The sequence below is a fragment of the Poromitra crassiceps genome, assembly GCF_964638095.1.
Source record: "Poromitra crassiceps genome assembly, chromosome: 11".
NCBI classification, from domain to species: Eukaryota; Metazoa; Chordata; class Actinopteri; order Beryciformes; family Melamphaidae; genus Poromitra; species Poromitra crassiceps.
This window is the reverse complement of record NC_139643.1, coordinates 44853785-44881284: the sequence shown is the minus strand read 5'-3', so window position 1 is coordinate 44881284 and position 27500 is coordinate 44853785. Positions and strand designations below refer to the sequence as shown.

The following is a 27500-nucleotide window of genomic DNA, read 5'->3' as shown; positions in this document are numbered from 1 at the left end:
GAGGCCTCTCAGACACAGACTGTGAAGCTTCACGTGTCAGAGTGGTGCGTGGAGGTCTCTCAGACACACACTGTGAAGCTTCATGTGTCAGAGCGGTGTGTGGAGGTCTCTCAGACACAGACTGTGAAGCTTCATGTGTCAGAGGGGTGCGTGGAGGCCTCTCAGACACACACTGTGAAGCTTCACGTGTCAGAGTGGTGAGTGGAGGCCTCTCAGACACAGACTGTGAAGCTTCACGTGTCAGAGTGGTGCATGGAGGCCTCTCAGACACACACTGTGAAGCTTCATGTGTCAGAGCGGTGCGTGGAGGTCTCTCAGACACACACTGTGAAGCTTCATGTGTCAGAGCAGTGCGTGGAGGCCTCTCAGACACACACTGTGAAGCTTCATGTGTCAGAGCGGTGTGTGGAGGTCTCTCAGACACAGACTGTGAAGCCTCACGTGTCAGAGCGGTGCGTGGAGGCCTCTCAGACACAGACTGTGAAGCTTCACGTGTCAGAGGGGTGCATGGAGGCCTCTCAGACACACACTGTGAAGCTTCATGTGTCAGAGCGGTGCGTGGAGGTCTCTCAGACACAGACTGTGAAGCTTCATGTGTCAGAGCAGTGCGTGGAGGCCTCTCAGACACACACTGTGAAGCTTCATGTGTCAGAGCGGTGTGTGGAGGTCTCTCAGACACAGACTGTGAAGCCTCACGTGTCAGAGCGGTGCGTGGAGGCCTCTCAGACACAGACTGTGAAGCTTCACGTGTCAGAGGGGTGCATGGAGGCCTCTCAGACACACACTGTGAAGCTTCATGTGTCAGAGCGGTGCGTGGAGGCCTCTCAGACACACACTGTGAAGCTTCATGTGTCAGAGCGGTGCGTGGAGGTCTCTCAGACACAGACTGTGAAGCTTCATGTGTCAGAGCGGTGTGTGGAGGCCTCTCAGACACAGACTGTGAAGCTCCATGTGTCAGAGGGGTGCATGGAGGCCTCTCAGACACAGACTGTGAAGCTTCATGTGTCAGAGGGGTGCGTGGAGGCCTCTCAGACACACACTGTGAAGCTTCATGTGTCAGAGGGGTGCGTGGAGGTCTCTCAGACACACACTGTGAAGCTTCATGTGTCAGAGGGGTGCATGGAGGTCTCTCAGACACACACTTTGAAGCTTCATGTGTCAGAGCGGTGCGTGGAGGCCTCTCAGACACACACTGTGAAGCTTCTGTCAGTGTGAAAGCAGATGATTGGCATGGGCCTGCTGTCCAACACAGCAGAGGCCTGACACACATACAGTGAAACACATCAGACAGCATGTAATCTGCTATTCAGTCTGAAGACTGAAACAAGACAGAAGAAAGCAGCCCAGGGGGAGACATGAACTTCACTTGTTTCTGAGCAGTTTCTCTTGTTATCAGACTCTGAGTTCTCCTTCAAATGAAACACAATATCTCTAAATGGGGCAAATCACCCAACTTGTTTCACCATAATGTGACTTGATTGAATAAGATCTTTGAATCAAGTTGATCTGCCTCCAAAACAAGTCTAATTATTTCACCATTCATGTCTCCCTCCTGACCCCCTCACACCCCCCAAAAACGCAGACACACACACACATACGCGTGTGCGCGCGCGCACAGACACACACACACACAAACACACACACACACGCGCCAGGGGCGTAGCTATGGGTGGGCCTGGCTGGGCCTAGGCCCACCAACTTCTTGTCTAGGCCCATCCAATCACGAGACTTTAAAACTTTAAAACCTAAATGGCTGACATTATGGTCTTTCAGAGGCTGTAATGGGCTCATTTTTAGAGAAGGAGTGAGGGTCCTGCTATCATATGAAACTAGAAGACCTAAGACATGTATTGGTGCCAACCCTGTCATGTTAACTTGTAGGGGACTAAATAATGCCCCCTTCAAATAATGCTCTAAGGCTAGATTTTGGTCAGGGAAAAAGTGGCATGTCCATTTTCAAAAGGGTCCCTTGACCTCTCACCTCAAGATATCTGAATGAGAATGGGTTGTAGCGGTACCCCATGAGTATCCCCTTTACATACATGCCCATTTTCTGCTAATCCATGCAGTTTTGCATTTTCTTTTTGCATGCAGTATAATTATTTCCCCATCTATTCTATTTGAATATTTTTTGCATGCTGGGGTCCCTAAACCGTTTTGGAATTGCATAAATTGGGTCTGAGTGGAAAACTGAGACTCTTGTTATTAGAAAATACTGTAGGATAGTAGAAATGATGTGATCATGCTGCCATGCTAGCATTACTTATGTAAGCATGTATTTTGTGCTGAGCTAAGTGCTGTTTGAATCCTCTGCCCACAAGGCTTGGTCAGTGTCAAAAGTGGGGTTTAAGGTGTCAAAAGGGCGTAAGTGCAATTAATTGCAATTACCTTTGGACAGCAAAACAAACTTTGAATGACTTTGCAGTGCGCTATACAATGACTTCCCTGACCCTTTGAACAAATCGAATGGCCTGCCATGTTACCTGAAGAGCAGGTGGACCATGTGTCCCAGGACACATGACTTACTGATGTGTCCTGGCTGGGACACATTCAAAGAACTGCACTGTAAAACTCTTACTATCAGACCTCATCTTGACCAGTTCACACTCCTAACCTTATAGAATAACATTTGAATCTATAGGCCTAAGTATTTAATGGGAATATTAGCATATTTATATTCATCTAATATTGACCTAGAATATGAATTGGAATGTATAATAGTAGAAATTATGTTATCACGCTGCAAAGTTAGCATTACTTATGTCAGCATGCATTTTGAGCTGACCTAAGTGCTGTTAGGATCCTCCAGTCTACCCACAAGGCTTGGTCAGTGTCAAAAGTGGGGTTTTGCTAGGTGTCAAAATGGCATACATACAGTAACACCCTTTAGACAGCAAACAAACCCTACTTTTGCTGTCTTTGCAGTGAGCTATACAATGATTTGTACATATATTTCTTTATCTTACTCCTGCTTATAGCGGACATTCTACATAACAAATATAATGTAAATAGCAGTTAACCATAACAAATATTGTATATAATGTAAATAGCAGTTAACCATACCTTTGAGTCCTTGTTTATTCATTTTTAGCTTGTATGCAAACCTTTTCCTTTCTTTTGAAAGCACATTAAGAACAACGTATACCGGAGTCAAATTCCCTGTATGTCTACATACTTGGCCAATAAAGCTGATTCTGATTCTGATAATGCAAATGACGTCAATAGTGTGGCCCATCCACTTTGATTCAGGCCCAGCTGTAATTTCATTTCTGCCTACGCCCCTGGCACGCACACACACACACACACACACACACACACACGCACACACACACACACACACACACACACACACACACACACACACACACACACACACACACACACACACACACACACGTGATGGTGGTGTACCCACAGACCTGAAAGGACCTGGAGGAAACAGACGTGATGAATTGCACCCTAAGTATAGCAGCAGGGAAGGAACAGTGCGAGAGCAGCAGAGCGGGGGAAGTGGAGGGAACCCCCAGAGTACAGTATATATGCAAACTGCTCCAGAGCCCAATGAGACTCACCTAGCCAGCGTCAGGAGGACCTTCTACAGCAGTGGTTCTCAAACTTTTTACTGTACACAAAGTATTACCTCAGAAATTACCACCATATGAAAGTACGAGAGGGAGGGAGCCCTGCGTACCACCAGTGGTACCCGTAGCACAGGTTGAGTACCACTGTTCTACTGTATACAAACTGCTTCCAGATCAGCCCAACGAGTCTCATGTGCATCAGGACCTTCTATGCAAACTGCTTCAGAGCCCAGTGAGACTCATCTATACCAGCGTCAGGAGGACCTTCACGCTCATCTGCCAGAGTCTCGGCTGGTCTGGTAGAGGCTCAGCTTTAACTGGATTAACAACAAAAGCCCAGCTCAATAACTAACAGGCCAAAGCCAGCTTGCCTCTTTTTCATTCTCTCTCTACCCCCCTCTCTCTCTTTACCTCATTTCCCCTCAATCTCTCTCTCTCTCTCTCTCTCTCTCTCTCTTCTCCCTCATCTCCTCGTTCCTCCCTCGGAGCAGAGAGGATAATGCGGAACACTTTCATGCCTTCTACTGAATTAAACATGGAGAGAACAGCTTGTACTGGCTGCTAAAATTGAGAGAGAGAGAGAGAGAGAGAGAGAGAGAGAGAACTGGAGAGAGAGGGAATATGAAAAGGAGGGATATGTACCATTCCGCCCCTGCACAGCGTTCCCCCGGGAGTGCTGCTGAACATTTCTTTACAATTATTACAAAAAGAAGATCTGTCACTGATAGGCCGTGCCGAGGAGAGCTAAACAGCCTGCTCCTTTTTATTCTTCTTCTTTTTCTTAGCTAATTGGCGGGGGTGAAAAGAGTTGTCAGCTGTCGCCGGGCAGGAACGGCCAATCGGCACGCAGAGAGAGAGCGGTGTGGCACTCCAAAATACTCCTCTGAGGGTTTGCTCCCGCCTCCAGCTCTCACAGCCATGCGGCGCTGTAATCGCATCTATCTCGCCAGTCCCCACTCGCTCTCCCACTCATTTCTCACTCGCTCTCCCATTCACTTCTCACTCGCTCTCTCGTTTCTTTCTCACTCGCTCTCTCTCTCTCTCCTTCCTCCCTCACGTCGGAGCAGGGCGGCCGGGCTGGTCGTCGCCGGGGCTCAATGGTGAATAATTGACTGCGTTTCAAACGCTGCCAGTCCCAGGTGGGCAACAGATGTCTTCTCATCCTCTCTGCGTGGGGCCGAGGTTGGAGCGTCTTCTTCTTCTTCTTCTTCTTCTTAACTCTCCATATCGCTCTAATGTAAGAAGAGAAAGTCTCAGTTTCTGTGCCTCTCTTCTCTCGGCGGCCGGGCTGTCTGGTATTCCCTAGTCTGACTCCTGTCTGGTATTCCCTAGTCTGACTCAACGGACGTCGGCTGTGGGGATGAAGCCTGCCGTTGGCGCCGTCCATTTCAAACGGCGCAAACGGCGGGAGAGGGACCTCGTCTTCCGCGATCTGTGTGAACGTTTTCAAAGTCGTTATTAACAACAATGAATGTAATGAGTGAAGTAATAATATGACTTTTGAAAAGAGTAAAAAGTAATATGTTTGTTTAAAGTAACGAGCCCAACACTGGCAATAAGGCAGGCCTAGATAGATAGAATAGCATAGCTTAGGGGGGGCACGGTGGTGCAGTGGTAAGCGCTGTCGCCTCACAGCTCGAAGGTCCTAGGTTCGATTCCCACCTGGGACACTGAACGCTGAAGGAATGCGTGCCCGTCCGCATGTCCTCGAGTGCCCACCTCCCGGGTGGGGTCGTCAAAAGTGCCTTTCTGTGTGGAGTTTGCATGTTCTCCCCGTGCCTCCCGGGGGTTTCCTTCATATAGGAACCCCCTTCACCAAAACATGCAATATCCTGGTTACTAATATGGTTCCTCCTCTGGTCGTTAAGGGCACCTGTTCGGAGGGAGGGGAGCTGGTTGGAATAGCGTGATCCTCCCACGTGCTATGTCCTACCGGTGAAGCTTCCCCTGTCAGGTGAAAAGAAGCGGCTGGCTGACTGCCCATGTCTCGGAGGAAGCATGGAGCCACTTTCGGCTCTCCCCAGATCGGCAGAGGGTGGAGTAGCAACCAGGATAAATAAATTAAAATTAGCACTAATGGGGGATAAAAATGGGATAAAAAATTGGGAAAAAATATATATAAAAAAAAAAGAATAGGATAGCTTCGAGTGTTGCAGATTTTAGTTGGAAGATTCTCACCGCAAGCGTTTTAACTTGCTGTTGCAGGCTTGGCGGTGGTTGTCTACAAACAAGTCATCGACCCTCTCTCTCTCTCACTCATCCTCTCTGTGCCGTCTGGCACTTGAGGGATCTCCATGCTTTCCCTCTAGACCAGAATGGTCATGGGTTGAGGGAGACCAGCGTGGGCCCACTGCTAAAACAAAGTGTGGAGATAGGTCCAGGTCTAGGTGGTATTCCCCAGATGGAGCGCTGAACTCCCCCCACTCCTCCATCTGTTTCGCACTCTCCTTCCCTCTCTGAGAGAGCCGACTGACCTGCTAAGAGCTTCCTCTGCTTAGCATGCATCAAGGTCCTTAACCCCCCCACCGCACGGAGCAGTGCGCAGGTCCATAACCCCCCCAGCGCACGGAGCAGTGCGCAGGCGGACAGAGGAAAGATCAGAAAAGCAGGCTCGCAACTAGCACGACCCCGTTTCCAATCAACAGCACACCCACCCACTCCGCCCCAACAACTGCTGTCCGGGTTCCCTCGAGCAAGGCACACTGCAAAAACTGACAAACTTATTTAATCTTGCATCCAGACTAATCAAGCTATTAGGTGGTGAAATTATCTCCCTGCACTGGCAGATCATTCACAGAATAGTATCAGGGTCATTATAAGTAGAGGGGTTTTCTGAGGATTCAAAAACTTTCTGAGATTTAAAAACTTTTTTGAGGGGGAAAAAACTCTTGATTTGGTGAGGGGGGGGGGGGAGAGACTTTTTCTGGGTTTTTTTCTCATATATTTCTGTTCTTGATTCAATATTTCCTACATGATTTATGATGATTTACTGAAAGCAGTCATATCGGCATGTATCAAGTGAATTATATGAATGAAAGCAGCAAGATGATCTGCCAGTGCAGTGAGATAATCTGACAAACATAACCCTGATAGGTCTTGGAAACAAGTTAAAATCAGTTGACAACTTACATCAACACTTTTTGCAGCGCTCTGAACTCCAAGTGTCTTCAGCAGCACTCCTTCCCTGGGTAAATGCGTCTGGAGGAGAGCAGGTGTGCTGTGCTGCACTGTGCTGCTGAAATGTGCTGAGGAGCCAAGGTGTTGGAGTCTGCTATTTATTAATAGACCAGCATATTGGCCGGCCTAATTAATTAACAGCCTTTTCCAGTGAGGATTGCTTTTTTGGGGGGTTTTTTAAACATGGGTTATGAAAAACAAAGTTATGACTGATGATGAGTTTCCTCACAAAGGGAACTCGCAACAACACGCTACGAGATATTTTAGGGCTAATTAAGCGTCGGAGCCAACTGCTCACAGCCAACTGTTTAGACTCACGACGCAGAGAGGAACCCTGGGAGAGGAGCTGCACTGTGGCAACTTAGATACTGTATGGGTGAGGGTGAAGAGGTGCTGTGTGTGTGCATGTGTTTGTTTATGTGTGTGTGTGTGTGTGTGTGTGTGTTTGTGTGTGCGCGCGGGGGCGGGCGGGGGGGATTGTTTGGGGAACCCGGGCGAACTCCAAAAAGATCACCCACTTTATTTTTTTTAGAAATGTTCTTGATCTTTTGAAAAAGAGTAGGCTGCTTTCATTCCAAACTAAGATAGTCAAAGCTTGGTAACGTCAGGCTGTAACGACGTCATAGCCTGGAAATATGATGTCACTAACGTGACATCACATTCTGTTTCGCTCTACATGTCAGTCTGGACTTCCAGCCGTCCACGGCGATTTCAGTGGGCGGGGAATGCTTGCCTTGACAGGCAACTCCTTCAGCCAATCAGTCGTAATCAATCAATCAATCAATCAATCAATCAATCAATCGGCAAGTCCAATCCAAATCCACTTGGGAATTCAAAACGGTGAAAACCGCCGTGTATGTTTTGTACGGGTTTGATTTGATTTGATTTCCTTTATTTACCCAGGGAAGCCTCTTGAGAGCAAGCCCTCATTTTCAAGAGTGCCCTGCTACAAAAGTACATATACAAAAAGTTTCAGACAAACAGGACAAGTGATAAGAACAATCAAAACAACAAGGTCAATTTAAAGCAAGTAGAAATCAAAACAGAGCAAATTGCAACTAGAGTCCGTCGACAATAGAACAATTAGCTAAAAACATGTGCATCTCTCACATAAGGTGTCGCGAAGGAGTGCCTTGAACGAGACCAGAGGAAGTAATTGATCCAATTTTATAATGTCCTGCAGTGAATTCCATTTGACCGGTGCATAGTACGAGAAAGCAGTCTTTCCTTGCTCGGTCCTCACACGCGGGACACGCAGCCTGATGTAAGACTGTGAGCGTGTGCCGTTGCGATTGCTTGCATGAGTGAGAAGTGAACACAGATATGGAGGAAGCTGACCGATTAGGGCTTTATAAATAAACAAAAGACAGTGCTGTTCTCTTCTGACTGAAAGAGAGGGCCAACACACCTTTTCGTACAGAACACAGTGGTGAGTAAGAAATGTATCTCCAGTTATGAAGCGCAGCGCGCTGTGATACACGGCGTCAAGTGACTTCAAGGCAGAAGATGAGGCATGCATATACACAATATCACCATAGTCAAAAACAGACAGTATTAGAGATTGAACCAATTGTTTTCTAGAGGATGCAGAGAAACATGACTTATTTCTGTACAAGAATCCAACTTTCCTCCTAAGTTTTTTTACAAGGTGCTCAATATGCTCATTGTAGGATAGTTTGCTATCCACCCAGATACCAAGGTATTTATAGGATTCAACAGTTTCAATAGCTTCGCATTGTAGGGTTACTATGCTAAGGCTGTCCATGATGGATGGGGACCTGGAAAAAAGCATCCATTTTGTCTTTTTGGAATTTAGAACCAATTTGAGGTTAAACAGGGAATTTTGAAAAGCATTGAAGGCAGATTGTAAGCTTGCGACGGCCTGGGCGGGGGTATCCCCGACACAATATAAGATCGTATCGTCTGCATAGTAATGGACATTACAGAGCTCACTAGGAAAGAGAATGTTATTTATATAGAGCGTGAACAGGGTTGGGCCTGAGATAGAACCTTGAGGGACCCCTTTATTAATAGGAAGAGTGTTAGACCGCGTACTGTCTGTAACTATGGAATGTTTTCTCCCCGTGAGGTAATTGGAGAACCATGTGACTGATTGTTTGTCTAAGCCAATGGAGGACAGTTTACTCAGAAGTATATTGTGGTCTACCGTGTCAAACGCCTTTGACAGATCAATAAAGATAGCCGCGCAGTGCTGGCGGGCATCAAGACAGTTTTGTATGTCGTTTATTACAAGAGAGGAAGCCGTTATTGTGCTATATTTTGGTCTAAAACCTGATTGCTGCGTTTGAAGAACACTGTAAGAGTCCATGAATATTCGAAGCTGCTCGTTTACTAGAGCTTCCAGGACTTTAGCAAGACAACATAATTTGGAGATTGGACGGTAATTGTCAAGAATACTCGGGTCGCCACCTTTAAATAAAGGTATGATTTGAGCGAATTTCCAAATGGAAGGAATTTCGCCCGAAGTAAATGTTAAATTAAATAAATGCGCAATCGGAGAGGCGATCAGTTGTGCGCTAAGGCGAAGAAAGAAGGGGGCAATATCGTCCTCTCCTTTTGATTTCCTAACGTTTAATTTAGACAATGCCTTTTGAACTTCACTAATGCTAATCGGGCTGAGAGAGAATCGGTCGTGGAAGAGAGGGGGAATCAAAGGATCCAAGGAGGGTGGAACAGGGGGTAATGTTGTTGCGGAAGTCGAATTGGCCAATGACCTTTCAAATGCAAACCCGGCAGAGCTGAAATGACGATTGAAGGCATCACACATTTGCTGTTTATCGGTGATAGAACCGTGCTCGCCGGTGATCTTATTATTAACATATGTTTTTCTGAGGTAGAGACCCTGTAAAAAATAACCCACCTAGAGTTTCATGTCTCTATCCACACATTATTTAGTTCTTTTCATTTTGTCTCTTTCTGTTTTTAAATATGTGCAAATAAATAAATAAATAAGTAAAATAAAAAATAAACTCCGCCAAATCCTGGATTGTGTGTGCGCCTAAGGAACAGCTCAATACTTCCATCTAAACTCTACTGCCACGGTACAATCAGAGGACATGTGACGTGTGGCAGAGGAAAGGTACAGCTGTTTCTCACTTCGTTGACTTTAATTTGCAGCCTGCCATGAAGACATTGTGAATTGTGACAGTGTGGAACGTCTTCATTGAAATGCATTGTGCCACTGTCTGATTTACACATTAACATCGGGGTTAAACAATAACAGTCCAGATCCATATCATGATAGTGTCACATTTACCGTCATGCTAAGATTAAAAAGGAAAAAAAATCTTTCTAAGCCCAGTTCACTCATTCATCAGCACTTGAACAAATGTCACATTTAATTTTTTTTTTTTTAATTTGTCTAATTAGTTTTTTTCTGAAATAGAAAGCAGAAATTAATGTGTCTCTCATCTTGTTTATTTCTCATATAAATAATAATTCTGGTGTTTGTCGCCGGCTGGCTTTGTTAATTCTCTGGACACTCGTCATCGTATTCTGTGACCTTCAGCTGATGAATCAAATGCTTTCCTCTGGTCAGTGCTGTTTTCCTCGGTACTGTTTACACTGTGTTGCCGTCATTTTTATTCTGCTTTAGCTGAAGCCCAACAGAATCCTTCTCCAACAGCAGTCCCAATCCATGAGCTTATGAGTTAAGAGTTTTTGGTTTATTGCACTTGTGTTAGCTCTTCACTGTCAACAACGCTGATGTCATGAGATTCTTTCTTTTGAGGGAAGGCCAAATTAAATGGGTGAGAGATTCATCATGTGTATTTTTAGGGACAGCTCTGGTCTATATTTAGCCCCTCAGTCGATGTTTGTTGGCCCCCAAAATCCACTGAGCTTTCTAGTAGACCAAGTCTTTTATTGACCGAATCACAATGTTGGTTTACGATATCTTCCGGGTAAAAACCGACTGCGTCACGTACATACTCTACAATTTAATGGAGTGGAGCAAGCTGGGGCGAGGAACGACTGAGATCAAGAGAAAATGGTGACGTCTATAACAGTGGTTCTCAAATGGGGGTGCGGGGACCCCCAGGGATCCTTGAGGGTAAAAAGTATTTCTACCGGCTGTTTCTGTGCAAAGCTAACTGAAACTCGCGTAATATTAATATAATACTCTTCAACTTAAAAGATCCCCTCCAAACTCCTACTCCAACTCCAAACTCCACTACTTTTGATTAATCATTTGTGTGATGTGATTTATTCCACAAAAAAATTAATTATCTCATTAAAATCATTAAAATGACAATTATAGAGAAGAGCGACAGAGACAGAGAGAGAGGCGCAGAGAGAGAGAGAGAGACGCGGTCGAGCGAGCTAGACCGTGCATGAAGAGAGGGAGTGGTAGTTGTAGCGTGAAAGCTTGGAGAGCGCGAGACGAGAGATAATTTTTGTCTGTCGTGCATTCAAACTAATTAAAATAAGGAGCCTGCTTTTAAAATGTACTGCAAGGAGTAGAAAGTACAGATATTTGTGTTAAAATGTAGGGAGTAAAAGTTAAAAATAAATGTCAGAAAATAAATACTCGGTAAAGTACAGATACCTGAAAATTCTACTCAAGTAGAAATACTTTGCGACTTCCCATCACTTCACTATATTTCCATACAGAAGTAACACAATGCCATAATGCATGAGTATTTTGGTAATGGGTTTCATACACTCTAGAAGCAAAAATCGTATCAGATGGGGGACCCTGGGACAAAATCTTATCAAATGGGGGTCCATGGTCTCATTTTTGTCAGTTTAGGGGTCCTTGACATGAAAACAATGTAGACCCACTACCCTAAACACTCAGCTTACAATGGAATTAACTCAAACACTGCCCCCCACAGCCCATAATAGAATAAAGAAAGAGCATCACACACACCATGTTCATACCATACTGTTTAATTACTGTGTTACTCACAATAGCCTTGACTCCAGCCTCCACATCAGCTGAACACACACACACACAGCACATCATTGAACACTGTGTGTAGTAGGTCGTGATGTGACAGTTTGGTTCATCGTCTTTATCCAAGTCTCTCCTCTCTATACCTCACGACCTCCCAGAACACCAACACCAACAAAGACACACGATACAATTCAATAGTTACTTCAAAAGTGTCCATTTGGTACGATTAAAAAAATAGATATAATAATAATGATACGAGCAGGAAACACCTGGGAATCAATAAGGCAGACGTCTTTCCCTCCCGTCGGCGTCTCAGAGACATTGGAACTACACTGCAAAAATGGACAAACTTAAATTATTGTAAGACTTTAAGCTCATTTTAGATGGAATCATCTCACTGCACTGGCAGAGCATTTCAACAAACTTAAACTTTTTTCTCCTTCAGGAGATTCTAACTTGCTTCAGGACATTTCACTTTGTAAAAGTGAAATTCTCTTGGGGAAAGTTTCTTGCTTCAAGGTTTTCTTCATTGTTGTATGAAGATTTCTTCAAAGAAGTCATACTGCCATTAAATCAAGTGGCATTTATTGAAACCAGCAAGATTATCTGCCCGTGCAGTGAGATACAGACACAACAGACATCTTGAAATAAGCTTAATAGGTTTGCAAACAATTAAATTCACCTTTTCCACTCGTTTCTTTTTACAGTGTGGGTCTAGTTACAGTATGTAAAAGTTACACTGTAAAACATAATCATTTAATCAGACACTGAGTCTCCGAATCTTATTTTTCTTAAAAAACAGCCACTGGAGGGAGATACATTAGCTCGTTTCCAATGCAGTTTTTGCTTGTTTGATGAATTGTCTTGTGACAGCACCTCCATGGCTCAGGGAGAAGTCTGCCTCACTTCAAATGAAATGCAACAAACTAGTCAAACTGTATAGAACACCAGTGGAACAATGTCACCCAGCTGGATGTTTTACAGTGTGTGAGGAAATAGAACACCAGTGGCGCTGGATGTTTTACAGTGTGTGAGGAACACTGCTTTAGGAGTTCAGGATTTCATTTAGACTGTTTTCACACCGTGTCTCTCGGTCCGCGTCTCTCCGTCCAATCAGAAGACAGAACATGGGATAATCCGGCACATAGCCTAAAAACATTCTGTGGGACATTGGCAAATGAATACATGAAATACAGCAGCCTCCAACAAAGCTGGTGAAGATGATGGCTGGTTGAATGCGACCCAGATAGAATATACAGTAAACACGAGATGCCCCGCCCCCCCCCCCCCCCCCCACCACCGCTCACAGCTCCTCTAAGCCGACATTATGTAAATAAAGAAAGGGACAGAAGGAGGAAGAGATGGGAGGATGATGCTGCAGGACGGAGAGGCAGGAAAACACACACATGGTGTGCCGTGTGAAACACAAGGACATGAGACGGAGAGGAAGAGAGAGGCAGAGAGAGGAGAGGAGAGGAGGAGAGGAGGAGACGAGGAGACAAGAAGAGGAGACGAGAAGAGGAGGATAGGGGAGAGGAGGAGACGAGAAGAGGAGGATAGAGGAGAGGAGGAGACGAGAAGAGGAAAGGAGGATATCAGGAGGAGATGAGAAGAGGAGAGGAGAGGAGAGGAGGATAGAGGAGGAGAGGAGAGGAGGATAGAGGATGAGAGGAGAGGAGGATAGAGGAGGAGACGAGAAGAGGAGAGGAGAAGAGGAGAGGATAGAGGAGGAGACGAGAGCAGAGGAGGAGAGGAGACGAGAGGAGAGGAGGAGACAAGAAGAGGAGAGGAGAAGAGGAGGATAGGGGAGAGGAGGAGACAAGAAGAGGAGGATAGAGGAGAGGAGGAGACAAGAAGAGGAGGAGAGGGTTCCTACACATTTTCAATAAAAAATTTGATATTTTGTCATTCAATATGATTTACGCAGACAGACATCTTGCCCCTGCTATCTGCTCATCTATCATCTATCATTAGATGAACATTGTTCTTCACATTGACAGATATCAGAATGTGTGAGATTATTGGCAGGGTTCCCACACAGTTTCCATTTTAATATTCCATATTTTTCCAGGCAGACCCTATTATGTTCCTGACTGGATGTGATTTTGGTGTGTATTTGATATAATGCACAGCAGTTGGGTAATAACACCATCCTTCTATCTGAACATTATTCTTCACAGCAACACAAACTGTGGACTCAAAGTGGATCTACACAACAACACAGACCTGAACTACATTTGCCATACCTTTCCAGACCCTTTTTTTTTTAAAATTCCCAAACTATCCAAGACCTGGAAATGATCAAATTCCTTTTTATTACTTTTCCAGACTTTCAAGACCTGCATAGGAACCCTGAGGAGAAGAGAGGAGGGGACACGATAAGAGAGAAGAGAAGAGAGGAGAGGAGAAGAGAGGAGAGGAGAAGAGAAGAGATGAGAACATCAAAGAGGGAAGACGAAAGAAACAGATTTGAAAGAAAAGTTCAAAGAAGAGCACAGCTTTTTGATACGAGTCATTACCGACCCGATGTGGAACTGTGAAACGCCCGAGCCGCCCGGAGTGTCTTTTTTTCTTAGCGAGATCAACACCATTACACAACAGTATAGATCAACACCATTACACAACAGTATAGCAAACAACGATGACATCTACAAACAACAACGAGAACAACGGGAACCGCTGCGTCGCGAGACAGCGGCCCGCTTGTACAGCTGACGCACATCATTAACACCACAGTCGGCCACACATTAGCACACATGGTTCAGTCTGTTATGTTACTCGCTTTAGAGGAAGCTTAGCGCTTCGGTGGGAGCCTGGGTTGGGGCCCCAGTACCAACCCCCCCCCCGACCCCGCGAGCCGTCGGGGGCCAAAGGGGGAAACTCCATCACTGTCATCACCGCGACTCGTTGGGCCTGTTCAAGTCCCAAGCAGTTCAGGGGAAGTCGCAACGTCCACAGTTTTGTGTTGCGTCGAAGATGTTGACGAAGCGTTTTTGTTTTTTTTCCGGAATCATGATTTTTGTTTTGAGTCGGTACATTAAGTACAGGAGTCTCACAGCTTGTGTGGGAAAAAAAAACGATGCAGTCACCCCACATGACATGATCAACACCCTACATCACACGATCAACACTTCACTGGCGAAGCTGAAGAGACGAGAACGGCGGCGAAAAGCACAGCTGTGTGTTTTTTCTTTGCTCTTTACAATATATTTTTGTTGTTGTTTTTTTACGCGATCGTTTCGTGAAGCTGATGTAGAATATAAGCTGTCGCCATGACAACGGTCAAACACAGTCACATGGTTCAGCCACGGTGCACCAGAATCACCACAAGCCAAGTTATCGACATCAAACGACAACTTCAAACATTTCATGTTTCTTTTTGTTATTTCTCTTTAGTCCTCCTTTTCTATAAAAGTCTACCGTTACTGTCTGTCAGTAACAGTCTGTTACTGTCAGTGTTGTCGAGGAGAGAGGATGCAGCTGATGGCGTCTCTTCAGACGGGTTGAGCGTGAAGCGGGCCGGCGTTTAGCTGATGTAGGCGGTGGTTTTTGGAAGGGACTTTCTCTCTCTGCTCTCGCCCCCTCTTCTCATCCTCTCATCCCTCGCTTCTCCTCCTCTCTCTCTCTCTCTCTCTCCTCAGACGTAGATGGCAGTCCTGGAGATGACCGAGCCGTCTCGCTGGGACTCCATGTCGTCGTCGAGGTACACGTCCGCCTCCTCCTCGTCGCCGCCGCCGACGTGGCCCTGGCGCGCGTGATAGGCCCCGCCTCCTCCGCCGCCCGCCCCTCCGAACCGATCGTACCGCTCCTCCTCCTCCTCCGTGCTGTCGTCCAGGTCGAACTTCCTCCTCTCGGCCTCGTCGGGCTCCAGGAGGATGTCGTGCGCGCTGGCCGCGTTCCCCGAGGCCGACGGGTGCAGGTGGTGGTGGTGGTAGTCGTGGTAGTCGCTGGGCTTCTCCGTCAGCGTGCCCGTGGCGTCGCAGCCCTCCCGGTAGGTGTAGACGGGCCCGTTGTTGTTGGCGCCGCCGGTGCCGTTCTTGCCCGCCGAGCCGCCGAAGAGCAGGCGGGCTTTGTTGCCGTTGCCGCTGCCTCCTCCGCTCCCCGTGGTCACGGAGTCGCCGCCGGCGCGTCGCTGCTGCTGCTGCTGCTGCTGCCGGCGGGCGCGGGCCAGCAGCACGGCCACCAGCCCGGCCACCAGCAGCAGGGCCAGGAGGGAGCCGATGACGGCCCCCGCAACCACCCCGGGGCTGGACGCGTCCGCCAAGGCTTCTGTAGAGGAGGGGAGGAGGGGAGGGGAGGTGGACGAAGGGGGGGATGATCGGGGGATGGAAGAGGGGAAGGAAGTGATGTCTGTTTGTTGTTGTTGTTGTTGTTGTTGTTTACTTCAAGTCATTTTGTTTGTGATGTGTGGAGCCTTGGAGAAGGTGGCAGTGTTGGTGGCTGTAGTGTTCTTCTACGTTTGTGTTGTAGTAATGTTCTTCTCAGTGTAACCTCTTGGGTAAGGGTGTGCTCAGTCAGTTGCTGGGATCAGGCTGAACGAACGGGACTCATTCACTCTCTCCATGAGTGAGCCCCGCCCCCTCTGACAGCTGGGGGAAAGCCACGCCCCCCTCTGACAGCTGGGGGAAAGCCCCGCCCCCTCTGACAGCTGGGGGAAAGCCACGCCCCCTCTGGCAGCTGGGGGAAAGCGACGCCCCCTCTGACAGCTGAGGGAAAGCCCCGCCCCCTCTGACAGCTGGGGGAAAGCGACGCCCCCTCTGACAGCTGGGGAGAAGCCCTGCCCCCTCTCACAGCTGGGGAAACGCCCCGCCCCCTCTGACAGCTGGGGAAAAGCCTTCACAACGGTAACGCGCTTCTACACAGCACCTCAGATTGGTGTGAGCCAAGTTTGCCTCCGCTCTTGTTTCAGTCATGAGAGCAGCATCAGCAGCAAAAGTCTTGTGCCTCTGTGTTGTCTTTGCCGCGGGACAGAGGCTCCGCCCCGGCAGAGACAGACACACAGACGGACACAGGCAGATGGACAGACAGACAGAGAGACAGACAGGCAGACAGAGGGGTTATTTGGTTAGGGAAGAGAAGAGCAGGAGCTCAGTGGGAAAAGAGCACATAGTCACAATTGGAAAAAGCCAGTACTTAGCCATATCCCTCCAGCCTCTCCCATCTCTTTACCTGCTGTTTCTCTGTCCCTTCACTCTCTTTATCCTCCCGATTACCCGCTCCTTTTCCCCTTAGTCCCTTCTCATCCTCCCATCCACTGCAGCCTCCCTCCCCATGCCTCTCTTATCGCTCAGCTAGCCGAAGCGCTGAGCGCGGTGGCCACCCGCCGTCAACCCAGGGCTGAGTCGCTCCAATCTCACTGATCACAAAAGTGCACACAGGCAGAGAGGGCTTAGGCTGCAGCGCCAGACTCACACTGGGACACTTTTAAGAGGACTCACCAAAGGGGCGCGAGACAGAGAGAGGGCCAGCTCTCTATAGCACAGGATTCAGACTGGGTTAAAATGAGTCAAACCAGGCTAGCTCTATAGCACAGGATTCAGACTAGTGGATTCACACTGGGTTAAAAAGAGTCAAACCAGGCTAGCTCTATAACACAGGATTCAGACTAGTGGATTCACACTGGGTTAAAAAGAGTCAAACCAGGCTAGCTCTATAGCACAGGATTCAGACTAGTGGATTCACACTGGGTTAAAAAGAGTCCAACCAGGCTAGCTCTATAACACAGGATTCAGACTAGCGGATTCATACCGGATTAAAAATAGCCCAACCAGGCTAGCTCTATAGCACAGGATTCAGACTAGTGGATTCACACTGGGTTAAAAAGAGTCCAACCAGGCTAGCTCTATAGCACAGGATTCAGACTAGCGGATTCATACCGGATTAAAAATAGCCCAACCAGGCTAGCTCTATAGCACAGGATTCAGACTAGTGGATTCACACTGGGTTAAAAAGAGTCAAACCAGGCTAGCTCTATAGCACAGGATTCAGACTAGCGGGTTAAAACGAGTCAAACCAGGCTAGCTCTATAGCACAGGATTCAGACTAGTGATTCACACTGAGTTAAAAAGAGTCAAACCAGGCTAGCTCTATAACACAGGATTCAGACTAGCGGATTCACACCGGGTTAAAAAGAGTCAAACCAGGCTAGCTCTATAGCACAGGATTCAGACTAGCGGGTTAAAACGAGTCAAACCAGGCTAGCTCTATAGCACAGGATTCAGACTAGTGATTCACACTGAGTTAAAAAGAGTCAAACCAGGCTAGCTCTATAACACAGGATTCAGACTAGCGGATTCACACCGGGTTAAAAAGAGTCAAACCAGGCTAGCTCTATAGCACAGGATTCAGACTAATGGATTCACACCGGGTTAAAAAGAGTCAAACCAGGCTAGCTCTATAGCACAGGATTCAGACTAGTGGATTCACACTGGGCTAAAAAGAGTCAAACCAGGCTAGCTCTATAGCACAGTATTCAGACTAGCGGGTTAAAACGAGTCAAACCAGGCTAGTAGGAGAAGGGCTTTTGCTGGAACAGAACTGCACAAGGCCAGCCAGCTAACGTGTTGTGTTGTGTGGATGGCATGCTGATTGCTCTGCGGTGCCGCGAGGGCAGCAGAGTGCAGAGAGGCAGGGGGAAACAGCTGGGCTATTTTCTAAACCCCCTTTTTTGTCTTATGCAAATAACAGCGAGGTTGTGCCAGCGGTCCTGACAGAATGCCAATCAAACAATCGGAGGCGGTACTGAAAGGAGCGGCGTGCGGGGTTACATGCCAGGGCAGCGCCCGCCAGGGAGCCACATCTTATTTCCCTGAGAAATCACAACAGACTTCAACATAATGATCTGTATGGTCGGTGCGTGCACGAGGTATGCTAATACGAGGGAAAGAGAGAAGAGGAAATGAGGTCGGAGAGATGGAAGGAGGGAGGGGAGGGGTTGGTAAGAGGAAATACTAGGCCTGCTGTATCGTTAAAAAAATTACAATAGCAGTATCAATAGAGCTCAATTAGTCATGTGACATTTCTTGCCCCGGAAATGTGAGTTTTCCATTCATTTTCTCCATGGACATTTCAAAAAATCCGTATATAACGAGTTTTAAGGCTGGAACCAAGCCACCCTGTGACCTACTGAATGGTGAGTGGCCATACAATATTTCACTTAGAGCAAAAAAGAAAAAATAAAGACGTGAAAAAAATCAAAAATTAGTTCCCCCCCCCCGATGTTATTTTTTATTTTTGCTCCAACTGAAATGTTTTATGGTCACTCACGATTCAGTACCGTAGGTCCGGGGTTGGCTTGGTTCCAGCCTCAAAACTCGTTAAGGATTTTTTCAAAATGTCTATGGAGAAAATGAATGGGGAAACTCACTTCCGGGGCAAAAGATGTCACGTGACTGTTCAGCTTATGTTCATCCATGTTTCTTCTAGATCCGAGTACAAAAAAGGATCGGATGCAGGTATCGTTTGACTGGAGAATTTTCAATACTACCTGGCACTGGGTTATCTCGGTCAATAGCGTATCGAGTACCCTAGAAAAGAGGTGAGGTTTGATTCGAAAACTGTCTTGGTCGGGCGTCCCATGGGGGGAAACAGGAGGGCTATTATGCCAAGGTGAGACAGACGGGCGGGGGGGATGAGGTGGGACTCCTGGGACAGGATATGATGTCTAAATCAGGGGACAGTGTCTGCTGATATCTAACTAAAGTGACAGAAGGCCTTAAAGACTGTCCCCGCGTCCTACTTTCCTCTCTCGACAAACTCACAGACTGGCACGGCGACGCGACGCGCGGGCCAACGTCTTATTTATATTTATTGCACCATTTATATTTAAAGAGTTGGTGGCATCCATCAAGCGCCTGGATGAGAGAGAGACAGCTGAATGATGGCCTCGTGTGGAAGGTCTTTGGTGACTGTCTTCTTTCTGTTAATTAATTAAGTGCTTAAAAATCTATTAGCCCATATAGGCTGTAATGAACACTGCTCCTACCAAGAGCCATTAGGCCTGGCATGTTCATTTCTCAATAAATCTGGGGTGGCATGCCATGCTAGATAAGCCCTCATTCACACCCTACGCCAAAGCCACGCTGAAGCCACGCTGAAGCTACGCAGTTTCATCTCGGCGTCCTTGTTAGCGGGCGAGACCGTTCCCACCAGCCGCACGCCACGCCACGCTGAAGCCGCGCTGAAGCGATAGTTCAGGCTTCTGTTCTATTTTTCAAGTGTGCAGCGTGCTGAAACCGAGCTGCCCGGCATGAAGTCAATGCAAGTTGTGGGCGGGGGGGGGGGGGGGGTGACTGACTCCTCGTTAAGTTCAACACAGAGTCCGAGGCAGAGGGCAGAGTGATGACTGACTCCTCTTTCAGTTCCAGGATGAATTGTTGGCTGCCAGCATTGATAAATGAGGCTGCTGTCTAACAACCTGAACGTGGGGCATCTTGGTGGCTCAGTGGAAGGTCTTAATGAAACCAGCCTGGGTCTCTTATTATACCTCATCCCCCCTTCTCTCTCTCTCTCTCTCTCTCTCTCTCTCTCTCTCTCTCTCTCTCTCTCTCTCTCTCTCTCTCTCTCTCCCCCTCTCTCTCCCCCTCTCTCTCTCTCTCTCTCTCTCTCTCTCTCTCTCTCTCTCTCTCTCTCTCTCTCTCTCTCTCTCTCTATCTCTATCTCTGTAGCCTGGTAAAAACCATCCTGATAACAGGACTTATATTCTGTTTGGCTCCACGGATCAGGCTCCACTTCCGATTTCCTGAAAAGACAATGTAACCAGGCCAATCAGGGACTGCGTCCTAGTAGTAACGTTAACGTTCGTAAACACGGTCGTATACTGTATGTGCAGATGCAGAAATATACTCAGTAACAATTGATCAAACAAGAACAAGAGTATTCACGTTTTCATCGTTCTTCCGAGTGGATTTGGATTGGATTTGGCAATGCTGATTGGCTGAAGGAGTTGTGTGTCAAGGCAAGTACTCCCCGCCCACTGAAATCACTGTGGGCGGCAGGAAGTCCAGACTGATTATGAGAATGTTGGGCATTTTTTACCAAGCTAGTCTCTCTCCACTGTGAACTATCAAATAACTGCAAAGTGATGGGAAAAATCATGTTAAAAAATGCATCATGTGGCCTAGCTGTTGTGGCTAATGGCTAACCATAACCTACAGGATTCTGCCATTAACATAGAGCAAATGAAGTAGTCTGTGGGTATCTGTCAGCATGAAAAAAGCAAAGCTTCCATCCAAGTGTGCAACTGGTTCACTAAGTGGGGAGAGTAACTGTACGCTGGCTGGGCACATGAGTAAGGCACAGAGCCGTGGGGGTTAGCTTATGTTTGGCTAAGTGGCCGGCTAAGTGGTGGACCTCTGCTGGAAGCCGTGGAAGAGGCGGTGGCCTTCCAGTCAACACTCATGGCGGCAAAAGGCCTTGAGCCCATTTTGGGGCCATTTCCTGCAGCCAAAGTACGAATGATCGTTACAGGGTTTTCTTTCTTTTTTGTTCCAGCAATGATGCTAATGATGCTAACTTCTTCTACTGGTGCTAGATAGATAGATAGATAGATAGATGATAGATAGATGGATGGATAGATAGATAGATGATATATAGATGGATGGATAGATAGATACTGTAGATAGAGATAGATAGATAGATGATAGATAGATAAATAGATGATAGATGATAGATAGATAGATGGATAGATAGATATATAGATATAGTTGTCACATCCTCTCTAAATCCTCACCTGTTATTCTCCACAGTGTAATTTCTAATAAAGCAGAAAGAATAAAATTCTAATGTCAGTATCTCCATTTTTCTTTTTTTATGAAACTCCTCAAGGTCGGCCTAATCCAGTCATCATAATTGATAACATTGAGTAAAGACTCAATAACCTTTTTTCCCCAAGAGTGTCAGCAGGCTTAGGTTCATTAGATTCTCTCTTCTCTTGGTTTTCATTATTTCACTGAGCTGTGGGCTATTTAACACTTTCCAGGATATGAGGAGACCTCATCAGACCACATCATCAGACCACATCACATCATCACCACTATTCCACACACCATCACTCTCAAACCAGATGAATTGCTGCAAGACGGGTTACAGATCTGGGAGGTGTGACGGGGCCTAACCGCCCGAATCAACTTGATTTGAGGTGGATCTTTTTTTTAATTGAGCTATTCAGCTTCCCCCTACACAGTGTTGTTTTTAGCCCGTTTCTTGTTATATTACTGCATTATTGCTGCGAAGGAAGAAAATGCTGTTGGCTAATCAGAATGAACACAGAGCCTGGAGTCGAGATCAAAGTAGGCTGGTAAATCATCCTGATAACGTGACATTGTGTTTCGCTCTACGTATCAGTCTGGACTCCTCACAGCGATTTCAGTGGGCGGGAGTAGCCTACTGGCCTTGACAGACAACTCCTTCAGCCAATCAGTTTCCCCAATTTGAATACAAATCCACTCGTCTTTTCCACTGAGAAACTCTACTGGTGTCTTGTTGTTATTGAGTCTATTTCTGCAATAACCGCATTTAGAGCTGTGTTTACCCTACATTAACGTTACCGCTCGTTGCTTCGGGGAGCCGCCAGTACAGTTTTGCCAGCGGCATCCCTGATTGGGCGGTTATGTTGGCAACTACGAGGCAGGTCCCCGATTGGCCGGTGGAATTTGTCATGTCTGGAAGGTCCAGATTGATCCGTAGAATGAAACATAGGCCCTCATTTACAAGAAGGTAACAATTAGATAATAGAGAATGTAGAATAATGGCTATTTTGATTATAGTTTCACTGTTACCTCTACAGTATACCTACTGGAGAAAAGGCCCTCTCATACCAACTGATGAGACCATACACATCAGAACACCCACGGGCTGGATTCGAACCCGGTGACCTAATGAGCTGATGTCATGGCCTGGTCCACCGGCATCAGTGATGTCACTCAACTGTGAGGTCATCGATGATGTCACTACAGCTGTGAGGTCATCGTTGATGTCACTGCAGCTGTGAGGTCATCAATGATGTCAGTGCAAGGTTTCAGACTGCTTGTTGTGTTGTTAAACTGCTAAGTACTTAATCGGTATAGTAGAGAAAGAGTTATGACAGTCCTTTCATAATGCCTTCTGCTTGAGACACAGCATACATACAGTACACACACACACACACACACACACACACACATGTAGTAGTCGGTGTGGTACAGTGATAGACCTGAGGAAATGGGTACTCTAGCAGGGCATGAGCTCCACCATGCTGTTGAGGCAGATGACATGGACAAACTGAGGAGCCTGCTGCAGACCGCTTCAGAAGGCAGATCAACGAGAGGGCTGGGTTTTGGACGAGCTATACGGGGAGAAGAACCCCTCTGGTGCACGCAACCATCTGGGGTTGTGCTGCCTGTGTGGTCTACCTGATCAACCAGGGAGCCCAAGTAGACCTAGGTGATGAGGATGACTGGGGCCCTCTCTGCTGGGCCATCCTCTACGATCGACTGGACTGCATCCGGATCCTCCTGGAAGCCGGGGCCAACCCCAACAGAAGGAGACACGGCTCAGTTCCACATACCCCGGTCTACCTTGCTGCCCGGGATGGAATGCTGGACATACTGCAGGAACTCATCAGGTTCACTGCTGCTGTCGACATGGACAGCGTTCATCTCGCAGACTCTCTCGCCATCAGCGCCATCCACCACCATCTGGACTGCTTCCGCTTGCTGCTCCGGGTCACTTGCATTCTGACCCGTGACGTGGCTTCTCGTTTGCTGGAGGAGGTGCTGAGGTGCAGCGGAAAGTGCTTTTGGTCGTGCCGTGCGCGTGCAGGCAGGCACGTGGATGTGGACGAAGGTCGAACCGGCAATCGTCCAGCTGCTCCTGGACCACGGCGCCGACCCGGCCCTGGTGACCTTGAAGCAGGCACAGCTGGAGGAGAGGGTCGATCCCGAGGCGCTCCGGGTTTTTCTGGAGGCCAAGACAAGTCCTCGCAGTCTGGCCCACGTGTCGGATCAGGATCTGACAAGCGCTGGGCAGACAACACCTGAACCAAGTCCACATCCTACCACTAACACAAGTGATGAAGGACTTTGTGCTTCACCAAAACTGACTTTGAGGACTATTTACCATTGCGGTGGTCACTGTCGTTCACTGTCGCCTCACAGCAAGAAGGTCATGGTTTTGAATCTCCACCCCGGTCCCGTTCTGGTGCTCCGGTTTCCTCCCAGAGTCTAATGATATGCTGTGATTAAATTCACAGATTTATTCACTGCAGCTAAGATATACCTCACATGATTATTTCCTGGTTATACTAGGTGCCAGTAGGATTGGTTGGGAGGACTTCTCATCGGAGCTCTCCACAAAGTTGCAGCTACCCAACTTTGCGATGGCGGTTGTGCAATTTGTTCCAGAAATGGTTTTGAGAAACAGTATTTTTGTAAACAACGGTCGTTCCAGTACAGCCACAAACATAGTACGCCATCATGTTCTGACCAGCCTGTTTTATAGGAAACCTTTTAAATGTACAACATCCAAGAGTGTCAAACCCTTGAAATCCATTAAATCCTCCATCCGTAACACACCCACGCTTGAAAGGAGCAAATTGGACTAACGAGGAATATTATCCTCTTTCAACTGGGCTCAGGAAGGGGTAGAGCATGACATTAATAATGCAGGGTTAGGGGTTCCATTCACCGTGTGGCTCAGTGGTTTCTCAACGTGGGGTCCGGCGAGCGCCAGAGGGTCCTTGAGGGGGACCCGGGAGGTCCCAACCAAAACGATGAATTATTAAACTTCATCATTATTTCATTTACTAGGAGTTCACACAATTAGAGAAGAAGGTAGAGAAGAATGGCTATTTTGATCATAGCTCCACTGTTATCTCTCTACCTACGATACAGAGATAGTCATGGAATCCTCGTCAAAATAAAATCGAACAATACAAATATTCTCAGATTTGGGTCCGAGAGGCAGAATCTCAAGATGCGCGTAGCTCAGTGGGTGGAGAGTGCCAGTATCGTCAACAGCACGGGCTACAGACTCCCATGCAGGAGAAGAGCAGCACTATCCAAAGATAACTTTCAGCAGATAGCTGCTAAAAGCCTTCTCTACCACCATCACCTATTAAAAAATCCAAACATATCCTGGATCAGCTTCGCGCTAACAATGTGGGCAGAGGCATGATCAATGCTGGTGTTGAATTCTCGTCAACAGGCGCGGCGAGATGCTTTGGTAAACACCGTGTCGTTGAGTTCATATTTACCAAAACATTCAACTTTCTTTAAAAAAGAAATAGAGAGAGAAACGAGAAAATGGAAAAGAGCAGAAAGACTATCGTTAGCGAGAAAATAGGCCAGGCCTGTCACCCCGACTCCTCATCAACAGCGGCAGCCTGCCTGCATTAAGAAGCGTGGTGAAAAATGTCAGAGAGAGAGGCTGAGGAGCTTATATCAGTCTCTGTATTAGTGTCATGTACATGGAGGAGATTAGAGGGGAGAGAGAGAGAGAGAGAGAGAGAGAGAGAGAGAGAGAGAGAGAGAGAGGAGCACTGGAGATGGGGAAAACTCTCCTTCTCTACTCTGTAATGTGCACAGCGGTAGGGCTAATCTTAATGAGAAGATTTGGGATGTGAGGAGGTGGAAAAAGGAGAGTTAACGGGGTGAGATGAGACAGACACAGAAAGAGCGTGGGAGGGAGAGAGAGAGAGAGAGACAGGGATAGAGAGAGTGGGAGAGAGAGAGAGAGAGAGCGTGGGGGAGAGAGAGAGAGAGTGGGGGAGAGAGAGAGAGAAAGGGAGAGAGAGACACAGAGAGAGAGAGAGATAGGGAAAGCGAGAGGGAGAGGGAGAAAGAGAGAGAGGGAAAGAGAGAGGGAGAGAGGTAGGAAGTGTGAAAGCAGAGGGATCGACATCATCTTTTGTTGGTCACCTGTAACAAAGCTCTCCGTCCTCCTCAGGCCTTCCTCCTCAGAGCTCAAGTCAGGCCTGAAACCACAGTGGACTGCTTGAACACTCTTATAGCTTATAGTAGTCTTTGCCCTGGGTAGTGACTATAAGAGCCCTTCCGTGGAGATTCTCATTAAAATCAGCTTTTGGTCTCGGTCGAGACCTAAGAAAGAGTTACCCAAGAAAGTATACTGCACAACATTGAAGGAAAAACTTATAATTAATGGGGGCGGAAAAACACACAACAGGACAAAACCTGTCTGACCGAGAAATAGCGAATTTCTTGTATTAAATGCACATTCTGCACAAGGCCGTATCAATTTGAACTAAATCGGTTGTATTCCTTCCAATCACAGGCCAGTGAGGGAGGCTGCAGAGGAGTGGACGTTAAAGCAGCTCTGGAGGCAGAGACAAATCTCACTGGTTGGATTCAAAATAAACGTGCGTCGCCAAAGAGACTTTCTAGCTGAGGACTGTTAGCCTGAACCTGGCCTGAATCTCAATGAAAATCACAAGAGGGAAGAGAGGAGAAAGTTAATGGTTTCCTCTTTGCCAGTTTGTAGGGATCCAAATTAATCGATTCTGGATTCCATCAGGGCTGTACTGTACTACTGTACTGTACTACTGTACTACACTGTACTGTACTACACTGTACTGTACTACTGTACTACACTGTATTGTACTACTGCAACAGGCAAAACCAAGAATGACGACTAGTCGGCTACTATGCACAGTGTGGACTAGTGGTTTTACTACTCGACTAGGCGACTAGTTGGTGAATGCCCTGCTGCACTGTACTACTGTACTGTACTACTCCACACTCTGGAATCAAATACACTGTTTAATGTACAGTACAGTAAAGACATGTGCAAGTAATACATTCTGATTTTGGCCTATTTGTACTCATCTGTGTTCGATTACCTTAGTCTGAATCATTTCACAACAAGTGGGGAGCAGGGAAGCAGGGCACATTGTTTGAATGCCAACTGGTGTAAAACGTAAATCTTTGTATTGAGTTTAATGTAGAATCGGATCAAATTTAGAATTGATTCCATCAAGGAGTCGGAGTCAGAATCAACCCTCTCGAGAAGATTCTTGAGAAAATGTGGCTCTTTGGCCCCGCGCCCACTTCAGCTCAACTCCAGCCAAAGAGATCACCTCTCCTCTTCCAGAGCAGCCGTGCCTGCAAGAAGCGTTGAGCTAAAACTCCAATCTGCCAGCAACCTGCTCCGCGGAGCGCCCTGGAAACCAGCCAACGCTCGCTAAAACCTGCGATGCTCCTGCTTGTGTAGCGCATGTGTGTACGCCGAGGAAATAATAACCTCGAGTCAAAAAGAGAACGAGACGATGGCTTTGAGATGATGGGAGTCTCACAAAGCGCAGCGTGTGTCTGCGAGGCACTGCTGTAGCTCACAGTCCACAGGGCGTTGATCTGAGAGCGGGGGCGGGAGGGCGAGGCAGAGGGTCAGTTTGATCACGAAGGGTTAATGTGGCCCTGAGGCACTGAAGACTGCACATCACAGACAGACAGACAGACGGACAGCAGCAAGATGATGGGAGGAGATAAGCTCTTCGCAGGGGGGGGAAAATGGCTTCTTGGATTTGGTCTTGAGAGGAAAATCTGAGCCTATTCACCTTATTCTTTGCCCATACAAGGCAGAGTCCTGCGCGGGTCTGATTTTCAAGACCCGGTTCCGCCCGGCCCCGCGACGTGCAGTACCGACCCCGCTCCGCGAACCCGCACATATGATCAATCAGTACCGCAACTCACCCCGCCCCGCAGACATGAGACCTGCCCCCCGACCCGGAACCGCATATATATAATAACCGTTAATCTGCAGTGCAAACATTTTGTAGTGAACCAAACGAAACTGCCACCGTTTCACACGAGAGGCGAACAGCAGTCTTTCTG

The 27500-nt window shown here is 47.2% G+C and overlaps 1 protein-coding gene across 1 annotated transcript in view; it reads right to left on the bottom strand.

Moving 5' to 3' along the window:
* Positions 1-15313: 15313 nt before the first annotated feature.
* LOC310785048 (poliovirus receptor homolog) overlaps positions 15314-27500 on the bottom strand; it is a gene marked incomplete at both ends in the record, with an annotated part of 198686 nt that continues 186499 nt past the window's right edge. The window contains 1 exon segment of the mRNA XM_083646044.1: positions 15314-15945. Within this exon segment, the coding sequence (XP_083502170.1) occupies positions 15314-15945 (632 nt within the window).